At 44.2% G+C, this 27389-nt stretch overlaps 1 protein-coding gene across 1 annotated transcript in view; it reads left to right on the forward strand.

Annotated features, from left to right (window-relative positions):
* The first annotated feature begins 902 nt into the window (after positions 1 to 902).
* Positions 903 to 27389, forward strand: part of crkl (v-crk avian sarcoma virus CT10 oncogene homolog-like) — a 79228-nt gene continuing 52741 nt past the window's right edge. The window contains exon 1 of the mRNA XM_059983325.1: positions 903 to 1861. Coding sequence (XP_059839308.1) covers positions 1040 to 1861 — 822 coding nt within the window. The 5' untranslated portion in view covers positions 903 to 1039. The remainder of the gene's footprint in view (positions 1862 to 27389) is intronic.

A 27389-nucleotide genomic window follows, 5' to 3' on the forward strand; every position in this document is an offset into this window, starting at 1 on the left:
CAGTCTGCACTCTCTGGGTCAGAACACCATTTACCTGGGCCATTGGGCCAGTCTGCCCTCTCTGGGTCAGAACACCATTTACCTGGGCCATTGGGCCAGTCTGCCCTCTCTGGGTCAGAACACCATTTACCTGGGCCATTGGGCCAGTCTGCCCTCTCTGGGTCAGAACACCATTTACCTGGGCCATTGGGCCTGTCTGCCCTCTCTGGGTCAGAACACCATTTACCTGGGCCATTGGGCCAGTCTGCCCTCTCTGGGTCAGAACACCATTTACCTGGGCCATTGGGCCAGTCTGCCCTCTCTGGGTCAGAACACCATTTACCTGGGCCATTGGGCCAGTCTGCCCTCTCTGGGTCAGAACACCATTTACCTGGGCCATTGGGCCAGTCTGCCCTCTCTGGGTCAGAACACCATTTACCTGGGCCATTGGGCCAGTCTGCACTCTCTGGGTCAGAACACCATTTACCTGGGCCATTGGGCCAGTCTGCCCTCTCTGGGTCAGAACACCATTTACCTGGGCCATTGGGCCAGTCTGCCCTCTCTGGGTCAGAACACCATTTACCTGGGCCATTGGGCCAGTCTGCCCTCTCTGGGTCAGAACACCATTTACCTGGGCCATTGGGCCAGTCTGCCCTCTCTGGGTCAGAACACCATTTACCTGGGCCATTGGGCCAGTCTGCACTCTCTGGGTCAGAACTCCATTTACCTGCCTCGACGCTCCGCCGCTCTCCAATCTTCCCGCCAGTGAGCGGGCGCGGTGACGTGTGCCTGACGTCACGGCGTTGGCCCCCCCGGACGAAGCGCCGCGCAGCCGCCATTTTAGGCAGCGGGCGGGGAGTCAGCGGGAGCCGGGAGGCCGCGCCGGACGGAGGGACGGAGCGCCGCGGATGCCGGCCTGGCGAGGGGCGAGTGAGGAACGGGGCAGCGAGCCGGGAGCAGCGGCAGCAGACGGAGGAGGTGTGAGCGGAGCGCGGCCCTCCCTCGCCGCCGAGTGCCTGTGAAGCGAGGAGTCGGGGGGAGGGGAGGGTGCCTGGTCGCCATGGCGGCCGCCAAGTTCGAGTCGCAGGACCGGGCGAGCTGGTACTTCGGGCCGCTGAGCCGGCAGGAAGCGCAGGCCAAGCTGCAGGGCCAGCGGCACGGGACCTTCCTGGTGCGGGACAGCACCACCTGCCCGGGCGACTACGTGCTGTCGGTGTCGGAGAACTCCAAGGTGTCGCACTACATCATCAACAGCCTGCCCGGCAAGTTCAAGATCGGCGACCAGGAGTTCGAGCACCTGCCCGGGCTGCTCGAGTTCTACAAGATCCACTACCTGGACACCACCACCCTCATCGAGCCGGCCGCCCGGGCGGCGGGCAAGGCCGCGGGCGCGGCTGCGGGCCACGTCCTGCTCGGGCCCGGCCCCGGCCCCGGCCCCGGCCCCGGCCCGGCCTCGGGCGGCGGCGAGGAGAGCGCCGAGTACGTGCGGACGCTGTACGACTTCCCTGGCAACGATGTGGAGGACCTGCCCTTCAAGAAGGGCGAGTTGCTGGTGATCGTGGAAAAGCCCGAGGAGCAGTGGTGGAGCGCCCGCAACAAGGACGGCCGCCTCGGCATGATCCCGGTGCCGTACGTCGAGGTGGTGGTCAAGTCGGCGCCGCAGCCGCAGCCGCCGCCGCCGCAGGCGCCGGGCTACCGCAACTCCAGCAGCTACGGCATCCCGGAGCCGGCACACGCCTACGCCCAGCCCCAGACCAGCAGCCCCCTGCCCGCCGGCGCCGGCGCCAGCCCGCTGCCCACCACGCAGAACGGGCCCGTCTACGCCAGGGCCATCCAGAAGAGAGTGCCCTGCGCCTACGACAAAACTGCCTTGGCGTTGGAGGTAGGTGCTGTGTCGCTCGGCCCTCTCGGGCACTCTTCTTTCACTTGGCTTGCACCCGGGAAGAGGAACTGCGACAGCCTGAATGGGAAGTAATGGAGGGCTCTTGCAGTTGGGGCGGAATTCGTTTCCAGTCTGCTGCTGGTTGATCATCAGTGTCTTCAGAACAGATGTTTTTCTCTACAGTGAGGAGTTTTGAAAACCTCTCTGAGTAGGAAGTTCTGAAAAGCAATTTAGGATGGTGGATTGACGTCTGTTGTGAAGCCAGGTTTTCTAATGGATAACCTCGGTTCTAAGTATGGAACTGGTAGAAGTGCTGGAGTCATTAAGGGGATCTCTTCAAATTCAAAAGGAACAGAAAGAGATGGAGAGCAGGCCCCGATTATTAATCAGGCAGGGAAGGAGAGGGCAAGTCTAGAACTCATTTTCAAGTTTCAGTGGAGCGAGGTATTCATTTAGAATATCATTTTTTCCTATTCGGGGACAGTTTGAGATTGGGAGTGTTGTTTTTGATTTCATGAAAAATGTTCGAAGGTAGATATCTGAATGAGGAATTAAGCAATACTACATTGATGAAGGAAAGTGACATACAGTTGGCTTTTGAAGGTCTTTTTATGTTTGTATGTGTTGAATCGGATCAAATTATAGAAGGGACGAGAACTATCTTCATGATAGTAGAAAAGGGTCAATAAAGGTAAGAAGATCTGGCATGGACTTGGTGAGGGGCGTTGTAACAATCATTGAACCAAGTTGCTTTTTTTTGTTATTTATGGTTCTGTTTGGCGTTATTTTCATTTTAATTCTATTAATTTCATAAACTATTGTGAAGCACTTTAAAAATTATTCGGTTGACGAATAAATCCAACATTTTCTGTGTTTTCCCATCCATATGGTGATTGCCCATCTGCATATTGAAATCAAATAGCCTCTGGATAATCCTCTGGAGATTGGTATAATTCTGCTTCTATGTCTTAGAAGTTCAGTTGTTTGTTGTGTTTATTACAGTTCAGTGGGTGGGGGGGGGGGTTCGTTGTCGTAGCAATGTTTTTCTGCTACAAGTGCCTAAAGAGTATTATTTTACAACCACACAGCTAGAGTCCTGTAGTAAGTACATACTGGCCATGGTCAGTCATTCCATTTTCCTCTCTCAACCCAAACACAGATGGGTTGGTAGGTCATTTGGCCACTGTAAATTTGCGCTTTGTGAGTGGTATAATCTGGCAGGGGTTGATGGCATTTACCTGGTGGTCCTGGTGGTACTTTTTGTGGCTTGGCTTTTTCAGTCAAATTTATTTGGAGTCAGGAACTCTTTTCAGATTTTGTAATGTTTTGACAGACAAGATGTGGGAGCAAAAGTTTTTGTTCCACTTACAGAATCAGTGATGTGACAGTCCTTACAAATCATTCTCTGGCCTCTGATAGAAGTAAAAATGTGTTCCAAGCTAAATGTGTGAAGTGATTATTAGAATTATGAGGGCAGTGTAGAATCTGATTTGAAGATTTCGTGAACAAGGAGCTGGCTACCCAGCTATTGGCAGACTTTAACTTGATAATGAAGACTTTCCACTGGAAATTGCATCGACATAAATTGCTATACGTGTTTACCTTGCAGGAGGATCAGGAGTTACCCTGAATGTAATCAATGGTATATTATGAAATGTAAAGCTATGATTGTTATACCCACAATACTTTCCAAGCTGTATCATTGCCAGCTAAATTTCATTCGCATTGTTCTTTGATAGTTATCAAGTTATCTCACAACTTTCTATAATTCTTCACTGCTGATTTGGTCATTGTTAAACTATGGATCTGATGTGTGAAAGGGAGAGGACTGAGAAGTGAGATACTACAGTGAGAAGAAAGCATTGCCTGGGTGGTGGGGGTCCCTGATGATGGATACAGCAGTGAGAAGTGAGATACAGCAGTGAGAAGAAAGCATTGCCTGGATGGTGGGGGTACCTGATATGGATACAGCAGTGAGAAGAAAGCATTGCCTGGGTGGTGGGGGTCCCTGATATGGATACAGCAGTGAGAAGAAAGCATTGCCTGGATGGTGGGGGTCCCTGATATGGATACAGCAGTGAGAAGAAAGCATTGCCTGGATGGTGGGGGTCCCTGATATGGATACAGCAGTGAGAAGAAAGCATTGCCTGGATGGTGGGGGTCCCTGATATGGATACAGCAGTGAGAAGAAAGCATTGCCTGGATGGTGGGGGTCCCTGATGATGGATACAGCAGTGAGAAGAAAGCATTGCCTGGATGGTGGGGGTCCCTGATGATGGATACAGCAGTGAGAAGAAAGCATTGCCTGGATGGTGGGGGTCCCTGATGATGGATACAGCAGTGAGAAGAAAGAATTGCCTGGATGGTGGGGGTCCCTGATGATGGATACAGCAGTGAGAAGAAAGCATTGCCTGGATGCTGGGGGTCCCTGATATGGATACAGCAGTGAGAAGAAAGCATTGCCTGGATGGTGGGGGTCCCTGATATGGATACAGCAGTGAGAAGAATGGATGCAGCAGTGAGAAGAAAGCATTGCCTGGTTGGTGGGGGTCCCTGATATGGATACAGCAGTGAGAAGAAAGCATTGCCTGGGTGGTGGGGGTCCCTGATGATGGATACAGCAGTGAGAAGAAAGAATTGCCTGGATGGTGGGGGTCCCTGATGATGGATACAGCAGTGAGAAGAAAGCATTGCCTGGATGCTGGGGGTCCCTGATATGGATACAGCAGTGAGAAGAAAGCATTGCCTGGATGGTGGGGGTCCCTGATATGGATACAGCAGTGAGAAGAATGGATGCAGCAGTGAGAAGAAAGCATTGCCTGGTTGGTGGGGGTCCCTGATATGGATACAGCAGTGAGAAGAAAGCATTGCCTGGGTGGTGGGGGTCCCTGATATGGATACAGCAGTGAGAAGTGAGATACAGCAGTGAGAAGAAAGCATTGCCTGGATGGTGGGGGTCCCTGATACGGATACAGCAGTGAGAAGAAAGCATTGCCTGGATGGTGGGGGTCCCTGATGATGGATACAGCAGTGAGAAGAAAGCATTGCCTGGGTAGTGGGGGTCCCTGATATGGATACAGCAGTGAGAAGAAAGCATTGCCTGGATGGTGGGGGTCCCTGATGATGGATACTGCGGTGAGAAGAAAGCATTGCCTGGGTAGTGGGGGTCCCTGATGATGGATACAGCAGTGAGAAGAAAGCATTGCCTGGATGGTGGGGGTCCCTGATATGGATACAGCAGTGAGAAGAAAGCATTGCCTGGGTGGTGGGGGTCCCTGATGATGGATACAGCAGTGAGAAGAAAGCATTGCCTGGATGGTGGGGGTCCCTGATATGGATACAGCAGTGAGAAGAAAGCATTGCCTGGATGGTGGGGTTCCCTGATATGGATACAGCAGTGAGAAGAAAGCATTGCCTGGGTGGTGGGGGTCCCTGATATGGATACAGCAGTGAGAAGAAAGCATTGCCTGGATGGTGGGGGTCCCTGATATGGATACAGCAGTGAGAAGAAAGCATTGCCTGGGTGGTGGGGGTCCCTGATATGGATACAGCAGTGAGAAGAAAGCATTGCCTGGATGGTGGGGGTCCCTGATATGGATACAGCAGTGAGAAGAAAGCATTGCCTGGATGGTGGGGGTCCCTGATACGGATACAGCAGTGAGAAGAAAGCATTGCCTGCGTGGTGGGGGTCCCTGATGATGGATACAGCAGTGAGAAGAATGGATACAGCAGTGAGAAGAAAGCATTGCCTGGATGGTGGGGGTCCCTGATATGGATACAGCAGTGAGAAGAAAGCATTGCCTGGGTAGTGGGGGTCCCTGATATGGATACAGCAGTGAGAAGAAAGCATTGCCTGGGTGGTGGGGGTCCCTGATATGGATACTGCAGTGAGAAGTAAGCATTGCCTGGATGGTGGGGGTCCTTGATATGGATACAGCAGTGAGAAGAAAGCATTGCCTGGGTAGTGGGGGTCCCTGATGATGGATACTGCGGTGAGAAGAAAGCATTGCCTGGGTAGTGGGGGTCCTTGATATGGATACAGCAGTGAGAAGAAAGCATTGCCTGGGTAGTGGGGGTCCCTGATGATGGATACTGCAGTGAGAAGAAAGCATTGCCTGGGTAGTGGGGGTCCCTGATGATGGATACAGCAGTGAGAAGAAAGCATTGCCTGGGTAGTGGGGGTCCCTGATGATGGATACTGCAGTGAGAAGAAAGCATTGCCTGGGTAGTGGGGGTCCCTGATGATGGATACAGCAGTGAGAAGTAAGCATTGCCTGGATGGTGGGGGTCCTTGATATGGATACAGCAGTGAGAAGAAAGCATTGCCTGGGTAGTGGGGGTCCCTGATGATGGATACTGCGGTGAGAAGAAAGCATTGCCTGGGTAGTGGGGGTCCCTGATGATGGATACTGCAGTGAGAAGAAAGCATTGCCTGGGTAGTGGGGGTCCCTGATGATGGATACAGCAGTGAGAAGAAAGCATTGCCTGGGTAGTGGGGGTCCCTGATGATGGATACTGCAGTGAGAAGAATGGATACAGCAGTGAGAAGAAAGCATTGCCTGGGTGGTGGGGGTCCCTGATGATGGATACTGCTTTCCTGTGACAGCGCTCCGTGTAGATGGGCTGGGCCATATCTACTGCTTTTTGTAGGCTTTTCCGATAAGTTTTATTTATCACACGTGCACCAAAATATCATTTGCATCAAATCAGTGAGGTTTGTGCTGACACGAGGAAATCTGCAGATGCTGGAAATTAAAACAACACATACAAAATGCTGGTGGAAAACAGCAGACCTGGCAGCATCTATAGGGAGAAGCACTGTCAACGTTTCGGGCTGAGACCCTTCGTCAGGACTAACTGAAAGAAGAGATACTAAGAGTTTTGAAAGTAGTGGGGGGAGGGGGAAATGCGAAATTATAGGAAAAGACCGGAGGGGGTGGGATGAAGCTAAGAGCTGGAAAGTTGATTGGCGAAAGTGATACAGAGCTGGAGAAGGGAAAGGATCATGGGACAGGAGGCCTCGGGAGAAAGAAAGGGGGAGGGGAGCACCAGAGGGAGATGGAGAGCAGGCAGGGTGATGGGCAGAGAGAGGGGGAAAAAAATGTGTCGGGGATGGGGTAAGAAGGGGAGGCGGGGCATTAACGGAAGTTAGAGAAGTCAATGTTCACGCCATCAGGTTGGAGGCTACCCAGCCGGTATATAAGGTGTTGTTCCTCCAACCTGAGTGTGGATTCATCTTGACAGTAGAGGAGTCCATGGCTAGACATATCAGAATGGGAATGGGACGTGGAATTTAAATGTGTGGCCACTGGGAGACCCTGCTTTCTCTGGCGGACCGAGCGTAGGTGTTCAGTGAAACAGTCTCCCAGTCTGCGTCGGGTCTCACCAATATATAAAAGGCCACACCGGGAGCACCGGACGCAGTATACCACACCAGCCGACTCACAGGTGAAGTGTTGCCTCACCTGGAAGGACTGTCTGGGGCCCTGAACGGTGGTGAGGGAGGAAGTATAAGGGCAGGTGTAACACTTGTTCCGCTTACAAGGATAAGTGCCAGGAGGGAGATCGGTGGGAAGGGATGGGGGGTGACGGGATGAGTGGACAAGGAAGTCGCGTAGGGAGCGATCCCTGCGGAAAGCGGAAAGATGGGGAGGGAAAGATGTGCTTGGTAGTGGGATCCCATTGGAGGTGGCGGAAGTTATGGAGAATTATACGTTGGACCCTGAGGCTGGTGGGGTGGTAGGTGAGGACAAGGGGAACCCTATACTGAGTGGGGTGGCGGGCAGATGGGGTGATGGCAGATAAGTAAGAAATGGGAGAGATACGTTTGAGAGCAGAGTTGATGGTGGAAGAAGGGAAGCCCCCTTTCTTTAAAAAAGGAAGACATCTCCTTCATCCTGGAATGAAAAGCCTCATTCTGAGAGGAGACAGAGGAATTGTGAGAAGGGGATAACATTTTTGCAAGAGACAGGGTAGGAGGAGGAATAGTCCAGGTGGCTGTGAGAGTCTGTAGGCTTATGGTAGATATCAGTAGATCAGCCGTCTCCAGAGATGGAGGCAGAAAGATCAAGAAAGGGGAGGGAGGTGTCAGAAAAGGACCAGGTAAATTTGAGGGCAGGTTGAAAGTTGGAGGCAAAGTTAATGAAGTCAACAAGCTCAGCATGCGTGCAGGAGGCAGCGCCAATGCAGTCGTCGATGTAGCGAAGGAAAAGTGGGGGATGGATACCCGTATAGAGTTGGTACATAGACTGTTCCACAAAGCGAACAAAAAGGAGGTATATAGGGACTGGACATCCATGGTGAAAATAAGGCGGTAAGGGCCAGGGAACTTAAAATCATTGAAAAAATTCAAAGCGTGAGAAGTGTCACGAACATAGGTGGGAAGAGATTGAACAAGGGGGGATAAGACAGTGTCCAGGTATGCAGAGATGAGTTCGGTGGGGTAGGAGCAAGCTGAGACAATAGGTCTACCTGGACAGGCAGGTTTGTGGATCTTGGGTAGGAGGTAGAAATGGGAAGTGTGGGGTGTGGGAACTGAGGTTGGTGGCAGTGGATGGGAGACCCCAGAGCTGATGAGCTTGATAAATAAAGTTTGTGTTGGGCAGCCTACAAGTGTCACTGCACCAACTCTAAACCATAAATATCATTTAAGGCCTCTATGGGACAAACAGTGTTCAGTAAGAAAGGTTGCTATGAAGTGATAATTCTCTGCTGCTGGCAGAGAGAGTGTGATTGCAATTTGGGGGCTAGGCAAACGGGTCCATTAAATTATGGTTGAAAGTGTTGGTATCAGGCTGTTGGTTGTAGCATTGAAACAGACAGTGTTTTGTTTTGGCACATTGTCCAGTGGTGGGACAGCAGCCTTGTTTCCTTGTTGACTTGGAGATTTGTTGGTCATCGTTCAAAACAGAAGTGGGCTGTTTGGCGCTTGACCCTGTACAATCATTGGGAATCTATTTTACACTCCTGCACCATTCCACTTTATTCTTCTTGCATTGACAGCAATTCTCCCCTACACACTAATGACAATTATAGTGGTCAATTAATGCCCTAACCATCTTTGAAGAAGCTGACGGAAACCTGTACGATCACTGGGACGACATGCAAAGTCCACACAGACAATACCAAGATGGTGTATTTTTAAAGGAGTTCCTTGCACATGTGCTTAATTTGAAGGGCAGCATGAACACCACCTCAAGACATTCATGGTTTTCCTGAAGTACAGAGCCTAGACTTGTTATTGAATCAACTCTTTTCACCATTTCAATACAGCTACACAAAATGCACAGCTGCTTGGCCTAGCAGCAGTGACAAAATGATAAATGTCCTGTGGACAGCATGCACCGGTGCTCTTAGTGACATGTTGGGAGTGAATCGCTGTGGCAAGAATATGTTCCCGTGAAAATTACATCACTCCAAATGAAGGGTTTGTCATTGGAAGTGCATCCTTCACTGTTTGATGTAGGCAGTGAAGCAATTCCAACTCATTGCTCGGGTTACTGTTCTGTTTGAACATGAATTTTGGCGTTCAGTTTAATGGATGGTATTGTATTGTAATGGTATGGTATTGGATGGTACTAAGGTTGGAGTTGGTGTGTATGTGGACATATACCAATAAGGAGACTTTGAAGCAGGTGGGAGATGAGCACAGTGAGTGTAGAGCATGAAGATCCGAGTGAATGATGGAAAGGATCCTGGTTCAGTCACAGATAAGAGTTCTACCAAATCAACAGGTAGTTAGATATGTCTTTAAAAAGAGGCGGGCTGATGGTCTTGGTGGCGGAGACTGTTGGAGCAAAATCTACAGTACTTAAAAAGAAACTTGGAAGCAGAGCAGGGAAGATAATTTGGTAAAAACACAAAAATACAACTGCAGATGCTGTGGATCAAAGAATACGTACACAACGCTGGAAGAACTCAGCAGGTCAGGCAGCATCCGTGAGAAAAGAGTAGCCAACATTTCGGGCCGAGACCCTTAATCAGGAATGGGCCATTCATGATGAAAGGTCTCGGCATGAAACATTGGCTACTCTTTTCTTACTGATGCTGCCTGACCTGCTGAGTTCTTCCAACGTTGTGCACGTACAATTTGGTAAACTTGCCTCATTTGCTCATGGAAGGAGCAAATACAAAGTGCTGGAGAAACTCAGCAGGTCAGACATTGACTCGGGGGGGGGGGGGGGAATGACAGTCAATGTTTTAGGTTGAGACCCTTCATGTGGACTGAAAGATGTTGGGGGCAGGGAATAACAGTTATAAAAAGTGGATGTAAGTGCAGAGTAAGAGCTGTGGAGAGAAAGGTGGATTCCATCCTTATACCTAGTTAAGGAAAGGACAGCATGCAAACACAGGTACACAAGCAAAGTGTAGATGCTTTCAGACGCACTGAAAGGAAGAGATTCTAAATACCAAAATTGCTGTAAAGAACAGTAAACAGCGACAAGATTGTACCAATGTGTTGTGACCACCTTGTGACCTCTTAGGTCCTCTGTTATGCAGTTTTGAGAAAATCGGTTGGTGGGTTGTTCTAAGCATCTTGGGGAACTTGCTGCAGTTATTTTGCAAACTTTGGCTGTCTTGCTTGCTTCTGCCTCTTCATGTAATCCTAGTCAGCCTCAATGATGTTGAGATCAGGTCTCTGTGGAGGCCATATGGTCTGTTGCAGAACTCCTTGCTCCTTTTACTGAAGGATGTTATTTATGATCTTGGTTACTTGTTTGAATCTTTGTTCTGCTGAATGACCTTGGATCGAGCAGAATGATATTGCATGATGGATGAGAATCTACTTAGCACTGAGGATTCTATGAATTCTGCAAATGGAGTTGGTGATTTGGTCAAAAGTGCAGACCCAAACAATCTTCACTGTTGGCTACTGATTCTCATCCTTGCAGTACTGCCTCCAGTTTGAGATGAAATTTTCAAATTTTGACTCATCAGTCCAGAGCTCTTGCTGCCATTGTTTAACACCCCAACCCTTGTGTTTTTGTGCTAAGGTGAGTCTCTTGGCTTTGTTTCTACTTCATAGGAATTGCTTTTGCCAGCAACTCTTTCATGAAGACCACTTCTGACAAGACTTCTGTGGACTGTAGAGGGGTGTACTTGTGTGCCAGTCGTTTCTGTGAGTTCAGAGCCAAGATCAGTGCTGGACTTCTTCCAAGTTAGGAGGGATATCAGTTTAATGTATCTGTCATCTGCTGCACTTTTTCTGTGGCTGGCCACTGCATTTCTGGACCTCAGCCTTGCCCATTTCTTTGTACAGAAGAACTTGGGCAGTACATCTTGAAAATGGTCTGTTGCATATATTTTGTTTCAGCGAGATCTTGCCTATGCAGTACAACCATTCTGTGTCTTGTTGCTAAGCTCACTCTTGCCATGGTGTAAGAATTAATGGAGGTTAAACAGTCACATCTGCCACACACTCACCTTTTAGTTTGGTGATCCTTCACCCAATTTGATTCCTTCTAGGCCTATTTCTGTTTCAGTCAGTTTAGTTCATTCAACTAATCATATCATCATTAAAATCCAGTTACCTTTGTTAATCATGCACTGGGTTGTATTCATACAAAGTGATTATTTGAAAAGTGGTCTATTACTTTTACTTTTTTAACAAAATACTAGTTTTTCCTCTAACATTTAATTTTTTGGAGAATTAATGTTTGGAAATCAAAAGCTTGCTCTTCTGCTGACATACTAATGCAGAAAGCAAAAAATAAACATCTAAAAGAAAACTTATATTTAAAAAAAACACACAAAGACGTGGGGAAGTGTACTGTTACAATAATTTAGCCGTAAATTGTCCTAAGCTGGTTTGGAGGATGAATTCCTGGACTGTGAAGTGTTTTTAGACCAGAGACTTGAGGAACCAACTGGTCACCAGCTTCACTAGATTGCAAACTGCAACATGATTATCATCATTGTGATGGTACTCCATTATGATGGAAAGTGAAATGAGTCAATCCAAGCAAAATTACAGAGACATGAAGTTAGTGTGCCAATGAGAGCTTTCTGTAAAGCCATGACAATGAGTAGATGGTGGTTAAGAAAGATTCAGAAATGCAGCAGTTGCCCCATTCTTGGGCAAAAGCACAACAGGAAAAGTAACCCAACAATGGCTTTCAAAAGAAGCTAAGGTAGAAGAAATGTGAATTCCTGGAAGTACAGCAAAGCTATAATACAGTGTAACCAAGTAAGTTTATATTGAGTTGGGCTCAAAAAATGGAGCAAGAATTGCCCATTGGGTCAGGATTAGGAGAATGGATCTAGCGTCCCAGCTGTCTGTATGGAGTTTGTGTGATATCTCCTTGACTCTGGATGCTCTGGAGTTCAAAGGTAGGTTGGTCGTTGTTTGATCACAATTATCCTGTGATTAATCTGGGCGTTGTGGTGCGAAAGGGCCAATTCCAGACGCATCAGAGTCCAGCAGGTGTTTGATTAAGTCCCATGTAAGGGATTAGTTTCTAAAGTTACATGGCTTGGTACATAAAATACAGGTGACCCCTGCTTTAAGACAGATTAGGTAATGAAAGATCACCCTTCCCAGAAATACAACTCGCTGCATAAAATTCTGATAGTGGAATAAATGTTCACCCCAAATTTGTGTAGCATGCAGATGGCTCAACTTCAGAATGTGGAAAAGTGATTCTTCCCACCCCCACCCCTCCAGAATGCAGTACCCTTCTCCTGCATCCAAAATTTGGGTCATGAATTATAGATTGAAAGCTTGGCATTGTAGGAGGCAGAATGGGAATAAATGGAAATCCCTAAGAGCACCAGTCCATGGGGTGGTACTCAGTGATTGGGGCCCTGACTATTCACAGGAAATAATCATTGGTTTGGGGTGAGGAAACAGTGTAAAATTAAGATTGCCATAGTGTGGTTAGAAAGTGGAGGCTAACAGTGCAATCAGACAGCTGTATGAGTATATACGTGGCTCATGGAATCCTCTTTAGTATGAAAGAAAGGGCATTTTAAATGTTTATCATTTGGACTGGAGAAAAAAAGATGGAGTAAGAAAGTGGGGGCAGGGGAGGAAGAAACAAGGTGGTAAGTGGGAGGGGTGAAGTAAAGAGCTGGGAAGTTGATTGGTGAAAGAGATACAGGGCTGGAGAAGAGGAAATCTGACTGGAGAGGACAGAAGGCCACGGAAGAAAGAAAAGAGGGAGGAGCATAAGTTGATAAATTGAAAGAGGGGAATGGTGAAGGGGGTGGCAGACAAACCAGTTGGAGAAACCAATGTTCATGCTATCAGGTTGGAGGCTACCCAGGTGGTATAAACCAACCTGTGTGTGGCCTCATTGTGTCAGTAGAGGAGGCCATTGACTGACATGCTGGAATGGAATGGGAAGTGGAATTAACATGGGTAGCCACTAGGAGATCCTGCTTAATGTGGGTGGAGTGTAGGTGCTCAGTGAATTGGTCTCCCAATTTATGTCAGGTGTCACCAATATATAGGAGGCCACACTGGGAGCATCGGATGACTCCAACAGTCTCGCATGTGAAGTGTCGCCTGAGAGTAGATGTATCACTCCCAACTATGTTGACAACTGCATTGGAGCTGCTTCCTGCACTCGTGCAGAGCAACTTTTCCTCCAACTTCCACTCTGCCCTCAAATTTACATGGTTCATTTCTGACACCTCCCTCCCCTTTCTCTCTCTATCTGCGGAGACAGCTTATCTACTGATGTCTATTATAAACTCACTGACTCTCATGGTTACTGGACTATATTTCATCCCACCCTGTTACTTGTAAATATGCCATCCCCTTCTTCAATTCCTCAGTCTCTGCTGTATCTGCTCTTAGGGTGAGGTGTTTCATTCATGATCTAAGGAAATGTTCTCTTCAAAGAAAGGGCTTCTCTTCCTTCACCATCAGTGCTGCCATCAACTGCATCAATTCCATTTTGTACACGCCTGCCCTCACCCTATCCTCATGCCCCCCCGCCAATCTCTGCATCCGGCATATAATTCTCCATAACTTCCACCACCCCCAGCGGGATCCCAGCACAGAGTTTCCTTCTTGGTGGGGTGCTACTTCACCTGTGAGTCTGTTGGGGTTCATCTCAATCTTCTGGTAATGTTCCCCTCCCCCCACCCGCTCTTTTCCATAGATGCCTGGCCTTCTGATTTCCTCCAGTGTTCTGTGTGGATTCCAATTATCTTGCTCACATCAGGGCCAGTATATTTGGCTGTCCTAATTCGCTGAAGTTTCATGAAAGCGTGTAAGAAGATAGCCTACTGCTTAACTGAGTAACAAGTTATGTATTGAATTGAAATGAATGACATTTCTACCGGTGGTTGTCGTCTCGGAAGTCTGGGTCCAGTGGTGTGATTAGTCATCACAACTGGGGTCTTCCTTGGTTGCAATGATAGGGATTTTTGTGCCTCATTGTGCCTTCGCTCTCCAAGGACAGTTACAGAGCCACCTTCCTGGCCATTGGATCTCACTATAAATTTAATCCAGCAGGATTGACTGCATGCTATCTCCCCAGGGTATGAGACCTGCTGGCTACCCTCACCTGGTTTAGTCTGCCTGTCGAAGCCGCGTATTGGGGTTTAGCTCCTGTTGCAAGCAAACTGGTACTTGGAGCGACAGGTGAGAACTGTGTGTGGAGGGTCAAAGGTAAAATTCAAGATGATTCATATTTTTTGTCCTTGTTGAGGTAGTCACTCCTGGTGGTTTCTGGCCTTGAATGCTTGAAACCACAGTGAGCCTCTGAATTGTCTACTACTTATTCTCATAAACTATCACTACAAAAATCACTACTTTTTGAACACAACTACACGTGATTGATGCAATTTAAAACTGTTTGGTCTTAGCACAATGCAGTGTCTAATGTCCACACAAGTGCATGTGACTGACGCTAGTTAGAAGCAATATAGGATGAGATATTTAGGACTGAGAGGAATTCCTCTGTTCAAAGTGCTGGAGGGGCTGGGGAGTGAGGTTCTTTTGCTAACTAGAGGGAGTGAATCTTTATAGGCAGAGACTTTCAGGCACAAGTAGCAAAAGTTGTGGGAACGTGGTATTGAAATAAAGGATTGTCCTTTTCACATTAACCGTCAATGCAACCTTGGTACTCCTAAATACTTTCTGATCTTTGACAATCATGAGTATAGATTAGCATTGTATTTATTAAATTTCCATGCAAGCTTACTGCCCCTTTGAAAACCCTGGTCAACCTTGTTCTTTTTAATTTATTTTGTTTGCTGATATTGATTTGCTTACGGGCAGCTTCATGACCCTGCTGATCCTTTCTGACCTCAAAGTTTTGGGCTGAAGGTCTATGCATATACATTGCTGGCCCAAAAGTGTTAAAATTAGTTATTAACTCTATCCCAATTTAAAAAAAAAGTTGAAGTAACAATTCTATAGTCCTCATGGCCAATATCATTTTATAAAAGCTTTTTTTTAACCTGCTGTCTCCCCTAGGGCTCCTTTCTCTTTGACCAATACACACTTAGAAAGTAATTGGTATATTAAAAAGTAATGTTTGTATATTCTTCCTGTGACCAATTGGAATTCCCCAAGTTTTCCAGATTATTTCCCAGGTTAACTGTATGCTGAAAATTGCTCTTTGTATGTAGGTCACTGAAAGTAGGAGGAATTGGTGAATATGGGAAGAACAAAATGGGTGAGGCAGGGATTAGTGAAAATATGGGTGCATAATCTAGTAATCTGGAAGTATGATTGTGGGCTGTGGATTTTGATGATGGGTTTGTTATTAATATGTGCAGAGATAGATTTTTCCATATACAAGTGCATTGAGATAATACAAAGGAGAATATTGCAGTTACAGTGCAAGTGAGTGGAAAAATCAAGGTTCTCCAGAGAACAGGATGCCTGTTCAAGTGTCTTGTAACAGCAGGGTAGAAAGTATCTCCTCAACAGGAGAGCAATGTCCAGACGGGACAGACGTTGCTTTCATCCGATGGACCGAGCTGTATTCTCAACTGTTTGCTGTTCGTTGTGGTCTTATGCAGAGCAGTTATAATGCATCTAGATAAGATGCTTTCTGTGGTGCATCTGCAAAAGTAGGTGAGAGCCTTTTTTTTTGTGTGTGGAATAGATGGACATTAAGCTGTTCCTTGGTGTCCAGCTTTTCTTCAAAAAATATGCATGTTGAGTAAGGACAAAGTCAGTTTTGGCTGTGGAGCTTCCTTAATTTGTGAAGAATAAGGCCCATTGGGCTAATTATGTCTCTGAGTAATGAGAAAAATTCAATGTGTTTTAAAGGTATCCTTTTCCCTGTGTTTACTTTGATTTTGTCTACTTTTAAGTGAAAGATCTGTTATTGATTATTTCTCTCTATGTAGCAAATAAATAGTATTCAGTAATAAATCAGGGGCCCCCAGAGCTGGAAAAGGATCATTCTTTAATTGATATATGGCCTGTAATCAAGACCTATTTGAACCCTTGTTCTTGTTTAAATGTTTCAGCATGTACTAAATGGGCCAAATAGCCAGTTCTCTGCTGTATTTTTCCATGACTGATTTTTTTTTTAACTAAATGGGTAGGAGAACTAACAAATTTGTTCTCAAAGTGGTCAATTTTCAATTCATGGTGTATAGCAAAATAAATGTAATTATTTTGTGCTTGGCATCCAGGCTTGCAGTGAACCACAAATATATGAAGACTAATTGTTGGCAGCTAAGCCTGTATCTGCTTGTTTTGTGGCATCCTTTGTTTCCAGGAGGTTGCACTGCACAACCAAGCACTGTGCTTAATATGTTTCTTATTTGGGGTGCATGTACCGCTGATTAGCAAGCTTGTTCAAAATTCAGCCAAGTAGACCTCCCTTTTGTTGCTAGTTCCTCTTTGGTTAGAGTGCTGATTGAGAAATCACTCAACTTGTGTGGATAAATGAATTTGAAAATTTTCTAGAGGTGTAAAGTTAACCCACCATTTTCACAGCCTTTGAATCCTATTCCAAGTTAGTCTGGATGCTTTGTCCCAGATTTAGCCAACTCTTAAGTATGAGTAGAGCACAGATATGTGACATTGCAGACTGATTCCCCTTGGGAACCTATTGGTTATTTGAATTCATTCATTTTGTTTAGCCAGGGTGAAACATCTCAATACTAAAGGAGTTCCCAAGTTTGATTTTTGCACGTAGATGATATGAGGCTACAGCTTGAACCGGGAAAGTGTAAATGTAATACAAACCCTGTTTAATGGTTGATTCCAGAATGGACAGATTATGCAGACTGCACCTGTTCTGGAACTTGGAATGAGAGGTGATCTTGAAGCATATACAACTTTCCTGTGGAGTTTGACGCAGTTGGTTTTGGGCTGATGTTTCCTCTGAAAATATTTGGATCAAGGGGTTAGCTATTCAACATAACTAAAAAGGGATTCCTTTTTGCAGTAGGCAGTAAGGCATTACGAGAAGTTTGTTACCAAGTATTTTGAGACATAGTTGTTGGATATCCTTAACACATTAATCATTTTGGTCCACCAAATATTTGGTAGCTGTGAGGGTGTAGCAAAAATTTTAAAAAATCTATTCCTTGTTCGTTCTTGATTCAGCAATGAGCATTATTCTCAAAGGAGGCACTGTTATTGCAATAGAATTGGGTTTAATATCACTAGTATATGTTGTGAAATTAGTTTTCCAGCTGCAGTGCATAAAACAAAACCATAAATTACAAGAGATATTAGTGGTACAGAAAGAGCAGGAAAAAAATTCAGAAATTGCTTACATTTTGGTAAGTGCAATTCCACTGGCTTCTTGAACCTTGGATTGTTTCTGTGAAAAACTATACTAGAGTGTAAGAACAAAGTCCTGGAGCTCTCCATAAAGATGCTGGGAAAGATAAATCGTGATAAAAAGGAAAGAATTCTACAGATTTGTGCCATTAGAATAGCTTTTTTAATAGAGCATGGAACTGGGCCCTTCAGCTCAACACAGTGTCCTCCTTGCCAGTCCCAGTTGCACATGCCTGCCCTACTAATTTCTCTGTCCTCTTAATCCAGGAGCTTATTCCCCCCCCATAGAAGTTGGCACTCAAGTTTCTTGAGTCGCTCCTCTCTTCTTTTGCATTAGTGCTTCTAGTTTTGAACTCTCCAACCCTAGAGTAGACAATGACATCCACCTTATCCATACTGCTCCTGATTTTGAGGCTTCTCCTCATTCTTCTGAATTTGAAGGAATAAAGATCCAACAAGGTCAGCAATTCCCTATATCTCATACCCTCTAGAGCAGGCTGCAACTTCATCTTGTCCAAAAATACACAAAATATTCCAAATGTTGTTGCTTCAGTGACTTGTAGTATAATGTTCCTATGTGCTAAATGCCTTCATCAACTTGTGTATTTGTGTGGCTGCTTTCAGTTAAATCCCATCCCTCTTCCCAAACACTTGTCCATGCCCTGCCATTCACTGTATAGCTCCTACACTGGATGTGCAAAATGCATCAAATCAATTTGCCATTCCTCAGCCCACCTCTGTAACTGATCAAGACTGGTAATTCATTGTAACCTGCTTCACCATCAGCAAGATCCTCTAGTTTGATATTGTCACCAAGCTTGCTGTTGTGTCATTTACATTCATATTCAAATCATAACAGGTCTGGCAGTGGGGTGCCTCACTAGTTACAGGCCTGCAGTCAGAGAGTAGACCTTCAACCATCACACTCTTTCTTCCTATCATGATCTGATTCTGATTCCACCTGTTAACTCCCCCGAATCTGATTTGGCCAAACCTTCCAGAACAGTCTGCTGTTCAGGCCTTCTGTGTAGATAGCTTTCACTGGCTAGCATCAACTATCCCTTTAGTTTCCTCTTTGGAAAAGATTTGTAGGACTCAAAACCATTCTGCCCATTCCTGATCAGGCCTTTGCTATCCAAGTGATGGCAGATGTTACTCCTCAGAATTCCCTCCAGAAACTTCCATGCAACTGGAGTCAGGCTTACCAGCCTGTAGTTCTTTAGCTTGGCCTATCCTTGCAACAACATCAGCCACTGTCCAAACTTTACTGCCAAAGAAGCTGGGAGTCAACAAGCTAGGAACTACATAGAATTTGATGGTATCAACAAATATCTTGAATATTAACATGGAAATGAGTCAGAGGATGCGATTGTTGATAGCTTTCGAAGTTGACAGTCCATTTTCTGCACTAGGTGTCTGTAATAATTTTGTTCTGTGTATATCCTGGATGAATTCTTCTGTCAATTAACTATTAGGAACTAAAACAGTTTTGTAATACTGTAGTACCCTTTTCATACCTTTTAACTATTTTCATGGAAGTTAATAGGGAGTGGTGCTCTGCAGCTTTAAATTCCTCAGTGTTATTTCTGAAGACCTATGCTGGGCCCAACGTGCAAAGTGCAATTACAAAGAAATCATGTCAGCTTCTCTACTTCCACAGGCAAAGACGACTTGCTAAATCTAAAGTTGTTACAAACTTTTGTAGATGTATCGTGGAGAGTATATTAACTAGCTGCTTCAAGGCTTGGTATGGAAACACCAATGCAGTGGAGGCTACCTCAGTAAATGTATTTAAGACAACATTGGATAGATTTTTGCATAGTAGGGGAATTGAGGGTTATGGGAAAAACCATGATCTTATTGAATGGTGGAGCAGGTTCGACTAGATGGCCTACTCCTATTTCTAATATTCATATTCCCTTGAACATAAAAACTTATCAAAGTAGTGATTATGGCCCAGTCCATCACTGGGCCTTCTCCACCATTGAGCATGTCTAGACAAAGCATTGTTGCATCCATCATCAAGATACCCCACCACCCAGGTCATGATCACTTGCTGTTGCCATCAGGAAGAAGGTACAAGAACTCGGGACTCACCAGCAGGTTCAGGAACAGTTGTTACTTCTGAACCATTAGGTTCTTGAACCAGAGTGTATAACTTCATTTGCCCAACACTGAAATGTTCCCACAATTTATGGACTCACTTTCAAGGATTCTTCATCTCATTCTCCATTTCTTATTTATTTGTTGTTATTATGACTCCAATTTTTTTCTTAACTCCGGCTAGTAAAACCTGGAGTACAGATGTTGTCAAGGACTTGCATTCCTCAATTGCCAGAAAGGTTTGGATGACTCTAGTGGTGTTTAGTTTGTGGATTTCATAAATACTGCTGTGTAGTCCTAATTGCTTAATGCTGTTGCATAGTCTTTATTATTTAATTTTTCTTTCTAGTTTCTTTTGCACACTGTTGATACGATCTTTCATTGATTCTTATGGTTATTGGATTTGTCTGTCTGCAAGAGAATGAATCTTGGGGTTGTATATGGTGCCACATACTTCAGCTAATTGGGACAGCCTCTTAACTGGGCATAATGTACATGTCCTGATGTGAGCCAATGAACTGGTTCTTGCATTTGACTGCTCTTTTACCTCCAGTTAAATCTCGTCTCCCTATATACTTTAAGTGAACCCAGATTATTTATCTTTAATCAAAAATAGTTCCTCAGTGTTTTCATGCAGCCTACTACTTCTGAACGGACTGGGAATCTGTTCTCCCCTTAAAAAGAAACTTAACAGCAGTAAATAAATCAAAAGAACCAGACTAAGCATTCCACTCCCTGGACCTGTAAATGGCTATTTTTGCTTGAAGACAGAACACCCTAACAAAACTCATAGTTGGCCACTTCTATCCCATACCAGATTTTGTAGGATTGGAACATGGTGGACTAGAATGCGGGGTTCTGCAACTGCTCATCCAGGCCACAGATATTACAGGCCTGGTCTGGTCACTGAACCTGCCTTTATAAAGTGCACACTTTCATAAGACTTCTAAGTATGAAATTTCAAAGTATAAATCCTCATATTTGTCCTCCAGGCAGCTATGAAACAAAGAAACACCATGGAACACATTTAAAGAAAATCTAAAACAACCAACATATGAATAAAAGAACAAATCGCACAAACAGCAAAAGTGAGCAAATAACATATAGGATATTAAGCATCAAACCGCAGTGTCCCTGAAACTTTTCAATAGCCACATCCACAGAGTTAGTTCAGTTTACTATCACTGTCAGTGATATCAGGCTTCAGCCGCAGAGCCAGTACTGTGCTGAGGCACCTTGATCAAATCACACACAGCAAAAATAAAAGAGTAACCAGAACATAAACTAGAGAGTTCCACAGCCATGTGCTGTACTGAGGCAATCAAACCTGCAACAACTTGTGAGCAGCAAGAGGGAAGCAGGTCAAATGCAGTTGGATGGTACCGAGCACCCATTCGTCTTCTGTTCTCGTCCTCATCGATTTCAATCAGCAAGGAGTAATGGGTTTGCATTCTGCCATTAGGAAATGATGGTTGGACACTCCACTCTCAATCTTGCCAGGTTCCCCAGGGGATAGCAGTCGACCCAAAACTCCAGATGTAAATTGCCTTCTGGTCACTGGCACTACCTTGTTCCATCAACACTGCATCCCAGCTCCTTGTAGTGAAAGGGCGAAGGCTTTTGTACCCAAGGGCCTCAGTGCAGAATTCCCTCAATGGGGGCTTCTCTCACTGCTAGATTTTAGTCGTACAATGATGTATGGGTGAGGAAGTAGAGCCTGAAGGACAATCTTTTACGGGACACCTACTGTACTAAACCAAAGTCTTGGGCACTCTGTATTTTTATATACATTTTGTTTTAGATTTTTTTATCTTTTGCATTGGTATGTCAGAAGAAAAGAACAAAGTTTTCCAAAGTTAAATATTACATTAATCTTTTTTATATTTTCTTAAAGGTAGTAAAATTAAGTAATAGACCACTTTTTAAGTAAACGGTTGATTACTTTGTAAGTATATAGTCCAGTGCATGATTGAACAAAGGTGCTATTGATCAGTGATATGAGTTGAATGTGCTAGACCGACTGAAACAGAAATGGATGTAGAAGGAATCAAACTGGGTGACGAGTGGGCATAACAAGACATAAAGTGGTCATCCTGTATCAGCAAGGTCTCTCCCAAGCAGAAGTTTTGTGGTAGAGTGGAGTTTCAAGATGTGCTGTTCCAGCTCTACTGAAGAAGCACAAAAAAAACTGGCAAGACGGAGGTCCAGAAATGCAGTCAACCATGGAGGAGACAAAAGATGCATTAAACTGATGTCCCTTCTAACTCAGAAGTCCAGCACTGCTTTAGAGTCTGAACTCTCAGAAATTACTGTAACCCCTCTGTAGTCCACAGAAGTCTTGTCAGAAGTGGTCTTCATGGAAGAATTGCTGCCAGAACTACTGAAGTGGAAACAAAGCCAGGAGATAAGGGAAACACGAGGGGGTATTTCTTTACTCAGAGAGTGATAGCTGTGTGGAATGAGCTTCCTGTAGAAGTAGTAGAGGCCAGTTCAGTTGTGTCATTTAAGGTAAAATTGGATAGGTATATGGACAGGAAAGGAGGGGAAGGTTATGGGCTGAGTGCGGGTAGGTGGGACTAGGTGAGATTAAGAGTTCGGCACGGACTAGGAGGGCCGAGATGGCCTGTTTCCGTGCTGTGATTGTTATATGGTTAAATCAGCCTAGGCTGGATCCAGTGAAGTTTGTTTACTCTTGGATGATGAGTATTTTTTTGATCTTGAAAGGCATTCAATTCACAAACATTTCAGAATGGCTAAAAATGCTCACTTTGTGAGTAATGTTCATATCCTGAAAAATAATTATTAAAACTAATGATTGAATAGCCAATTTTGCTATAATTATAGATTATAATTTGAGCCCGAAGATGAAAAATATAATTTGACAAATAAGCAATTTTATGTTGGAGCTTGTACTACAGTTAAGAATAAAGTACTTTTTCAACATATCAATTTTCCATAGTTCTATGTGTGCATTTTGGTGAAAGTGAGAGTCAGTTCCTCAAGCTCCTTTTGTTGTGGCTAATTTGATATTGGTCTTCTTGTCAGATTGCCAGTTGACCACCCACTCTGCAGACCATCAGAATTGTGTTACATTTTTAAACTGTAAACTTAGATATAAACACATTTTCTATATTAAACACAGTTGAACTTAAGAATTTTGTAGTTCCTGTGATAATCAAAAGGCAATATAGATGGAGATTTGCTTTGTAAGCAGCATTCAAATACTACCCTTAGCTTAAAATAACAGGGCAGATATAATGCAAATATGTAAATTAGTGTTAAAATCACTATCACAAATTAATAAATTTCCCTTCTGGGTGAGGGTAGGGCAGTTTTGTAATGAGCCTGGTTCATTTCTTCGCACCCAGTGTTTTAGGCTAAAGCATATTTCATTGATATTGGCCATGATGCCAATATAATCCTTTAGTTTTATGATTGAGTTCCTCATTTCTTCTTTTGTCATGTGGAAGTACTAAGTAGAGGTTAGATACGACTAACAAAGGAACATTTGTGGGGGCGTTAGTTTCGCACATACCCTATCCTTGATAACGAAAAGTTTTTAATTTTTTCATGAACATCCAAGAGTCAGTTTTTTACACGTCAGAAAATACATTAAAATTATGATATGGTGGCTGTATTTCCACAGTATCATAATGAATGGCACAGATTTATTTGGAAGAAGATCGCTAAACGAGAGGAGGAATGATTTTATTGTTGGGGAGGGGAGTTCTGCCGTTTGAATTTAATATCATGGGAACTCATTCATATGTAAGGGTGTCCATAGTCAGGCCTTCATAATTCATGGGCAGCCTGTTCAATGATCTCCAATTAGCTAAAAGACATTAGCAAGGCTCTGAGAGTATAAAGCGTGTTTATAAATTCTTTGAAACTTTCAAACCTCAGAATCATATTGCTACAAAGAGGTCATCAAGAAGGAAACTAAATCTGGCCATTATGGTTTAATAAAGGTATTGACTATTATCAATTTCACACATTGGAGAGTAGATATTTTAAGTAACCCCAGTCCACTTACTCTAATTCAAAGTATTAGCATCCAATTTATATTAAATAGATTCAACTAATTTTGGAAAGAAATTACAATAATTCTAACAATTAGAGCTAAGCTATTAATCTCTTTTGCTCCATATAAAATACTGAACTGACCTTTCCTACCATATGAACATTTTTAGTCCATGTGGTAGTTCAAATCCCCATGCACTCTTTTATAATTGTTTTTTAAAAGCCATAATTTCATGGTATTCTGACTGAGAAATAGGATACCAGTATTCATTCTTGATTGCTTGGGGAATTATATCTTCTGACTTGATTGCCTTTAAGACCTTGTTATTGGAAGATATAAGATTAAACCAAATTGTACTATTTTGTGTCAGGTATGCAAATTTTTCTTTCCATTCTTTGGAATCATCAGTTATGCAGTGGTCATTGTGGGCTGGGCACAATTTGCATGTCATTTTGCCCTTTGAATAAAGATGGGGTTCATTTAAGTTTTTTTCTGTGAAATTTCCTTGATTAGTGTCTTAAGTTTTCCGCTGCTGCATTCCCCCTGAACCTTATCGACACAGTTCCTGTGTCCATGAGTAAGTCGGTATTATTGGTTAAGATAGTAGACTTTAGCTAGTTCCGTTGCTACCTTATTTGACGTGAAGTTGAAGAAGAGTGGCTGCACCATATTTCTTGCTTTCCATTTCCTCTTCCCTTCCAAATATCCTAGGTTCTGAGTCCAATTCAGTGAAAATGGAAAGGGCTGTAGAATCCTCTGCCTTGTAAATTAGTGGTCCAGTCAGTGGTAAGTTTCAGTCAGTTGTACTGAATCAGTCTGGGGATAGGTGACATTATGTTAAAATACCTTGACTGTCTGAGCATGAGTACATCTGGTCACAAGCCATACAAGAGATTTCAAAAAAAATCAAGAAAATATTGTTGGAGGTTCTTCACTGATTCCCTAAAGTGACTGAGCAAAGTTCTAGGAAACTCTTCTCCACAAATTTTCTGCAGGTTATTAGGGTTATATAAATGGGGAAATTTAACCTTCTGTGTGCTTCAAACATCTACAGTGGGTGGTTGTGAGGGATCGGTTTACTAACACAAAAATCCAGCATTTCCAAAATTTCTTCCCCAGTGTACTTCTCCCTTCTCTATGCTTCCTTTGCTGTGACATCCATTGAATGTGTATCACAGTCTAGTGCACCAATTTTTAGCTCTTAAATTGCCCTTTGGAAAAACTATTACAAATATGCAAGATGAAGTGCTGCTACTGTACTGTTAGGGAATTGCAGGGCGATCAAAGAGCAGTAATGGGTTTCCTAATCGGAATGAAGTGCAACTTGTAGGGGAATCTGTGTGTGGTAACATAGATTGGGAGACCGCTTCACCGAGTATCCACCAAAACAAGCAGGATCTCCCAGTGGCCATCCATTTTAATGCCACTTCCTACTCCCATTCCTATATGTCCATCCATCGACATCTCCACTGTCAGGATAAGACCACACTTGGGTTGGAGGAACACCTTGTATTCCATTTGGGTAGCCTCCAACCCTTGATGGCATGAACATCGATTTCTCAAATTTCCAGTAGTGCCTACCCCACCCCTTACCATTTCCCATCCTCAGTCCCCCTCTCATGTTATTTCCTTGTCTACCTATCACCTCCCTCTGGTGTTTCTCCTCCCCCTTACCCTTTTTTTCTTCCATGGCCTTCTGTGTTGTTCACCAACTTCCTAGCTCTCTGCTTGGCCCTCCCCCTCCTAGTTTTTGCCTAACACCAGGTGTTTCTCCATCTCCCCCTCCCCCATGATTCAAATCTACTTCTCAGCCTTGTTGTCCAGCCCTGCTAAGGGTTTCAGGCGGAAACATCAACTGTAATTTTTTTCATGGATGCTATTTGGCCTGCTGAGTTCCTCAAGCATTTTGTATGTGTGAAAGTGCCTTAGAAGTTGACTTTATTTCTTACATCCTTCACATACATGAGGACTAAAAATCTTTGCATTACGTCTTCATCTAATTCTCAAATAATATGTACAACTGCACAGACAATATAGCATAGAAATATAATCGTATCAGCGTGAATTAATCAGTCTGATGTCCTGGTGGTCGAAACTGTCTTGGAGCCTGTTGGTCCTGGCTTTGATGCTGCAGTATGGTTTCCCAGATGATAGCAGCTGGAACAGTTTGTGGTTGGGGTGACTTGTGTCCCCAGTGATCCTTTGGGCTCTTTTTACATATCTGCCTCTGTAAATGTCCTGATTAGTGAGAAGTTCACATCCACAGATGCGCTGGGCTGGCCACACCACTCTCTGCAGAGTCCTGCGAATGAGGGAAGTACAGTTCCCGTACCAGGCAGTGATGCAGCCAGTCAGGATGCTCTCAATTGTGCCCCTGTAGAAATAGTCTTTTGGATTTGGGGGCCAATACCAAACTTCCTCAACTGAGTGAGGTGAAAGAGATGCTTTTGTGCTTTTCTCACCACACAGCCGGTACATACAGACCACGTGAGATCCTCAGTGATGTGTATGCTGAAGAACTTAAAGCTGTTCACCCTCTCAACCTCAGATCCATTGATGTCAATAGGGGTTAGCCTGTCTCCATTCCTCCTGTAGTCCACAACCAGCTCCTTCAGAGTTGTTAAGGTTCTGATCAGTGTAAATAGTTGGAAATATTATTTGGAGCTGCACAAAGCAAGGAACTTGATACCACATTTTACATCTAGCCTCTGTTGGTAATCTTTGAGGACGTTAATACCATTAGCACAGGTGAACTAAAGTAGCATCTGCTTTAAGCTAAAATATTTCTTGCATGGACATTGTAGACTTCTGATTGGCCATTTTGGGGGATAAAATGAATAAATACAATTTCCCTGGCTCAGCCAATGGAGATAAGTTCTAATGGTTATCAAGTCAGTTTCTTCATGTATAAACTTCACTCAATAATGTATCTGCCACAGTGGTATGCAAAAATCAAAATTTCTGTTACTGTGAATAGCTAAGTGAGTAAAAGACGACCTGTTTTCCATAAAGTTAAAGATGACATATTTCCTTAATATTTTAAGCAAGATTACTTTTTTATTTCCATCTTTTACAGTTTCAAAATACAAAAAAGGAAAAGGGCCCAAAGCAAAAGTTTGGGCACCCTGCATGGTCAGTACATAGTAACACCCCCTTTGGCAAGTATCAAGCTTGTAAACGCTTTTTGTAGCCAGCTAAGAGTCTTTCAATTCTTGGGGGATTTTCACCCATTCTTCCTTGCAAAAGGCTTCTAGTTCTGTAAGATTCTTGGGCCATCTTGCATATACTGCTCTTTTGAGGTCTATCCACAGATTTTCGATGATGTTGGGGACTGTGAGGGCCACAGCAAGACCTTCAGCTTGTGCCTCTTGAGGTAGTCCATTGTGGATTTTGAGGTGTGTCATATGACTATCTTTGAATTTTGTAAATGAGAGAATCTGCAGATGCTGGAAATCCGAGCAAAATCCAAAAAGTAATAGAGGAGCTCAGCAGGAAAAGGGCACAATCGATGTCTTGGCCCAAAACACTGACTCTGCTCTTTTCCATAGATGCTGCCTAGCCTGCTGAGTTTCTCCACTATTCTGTTTGAATTTTGTACTTGTTCTCCTTATTCTGTCCCTGCCCCACAATATAATCAGATGGTTGGTGTATTATATGGAAATTAAATGGCATAGGATCATCAGTGATGCGAGTTAGTG

Source organism: Hypanus sabinus, chromosome 10, assembly GCF_030144855.1.
Source record: "Hypanus sabinus isolate sHypSab1 chromosome 10, sHypSab1.hap1, whole genome shotgun sequence".
Lineage (NCBI taxonomy): Eukaryota > Metazoa > Chordata > Chondrichthyes > Myliobatiformes > Dasyatidae > Hypanus > Hypanus sabinus.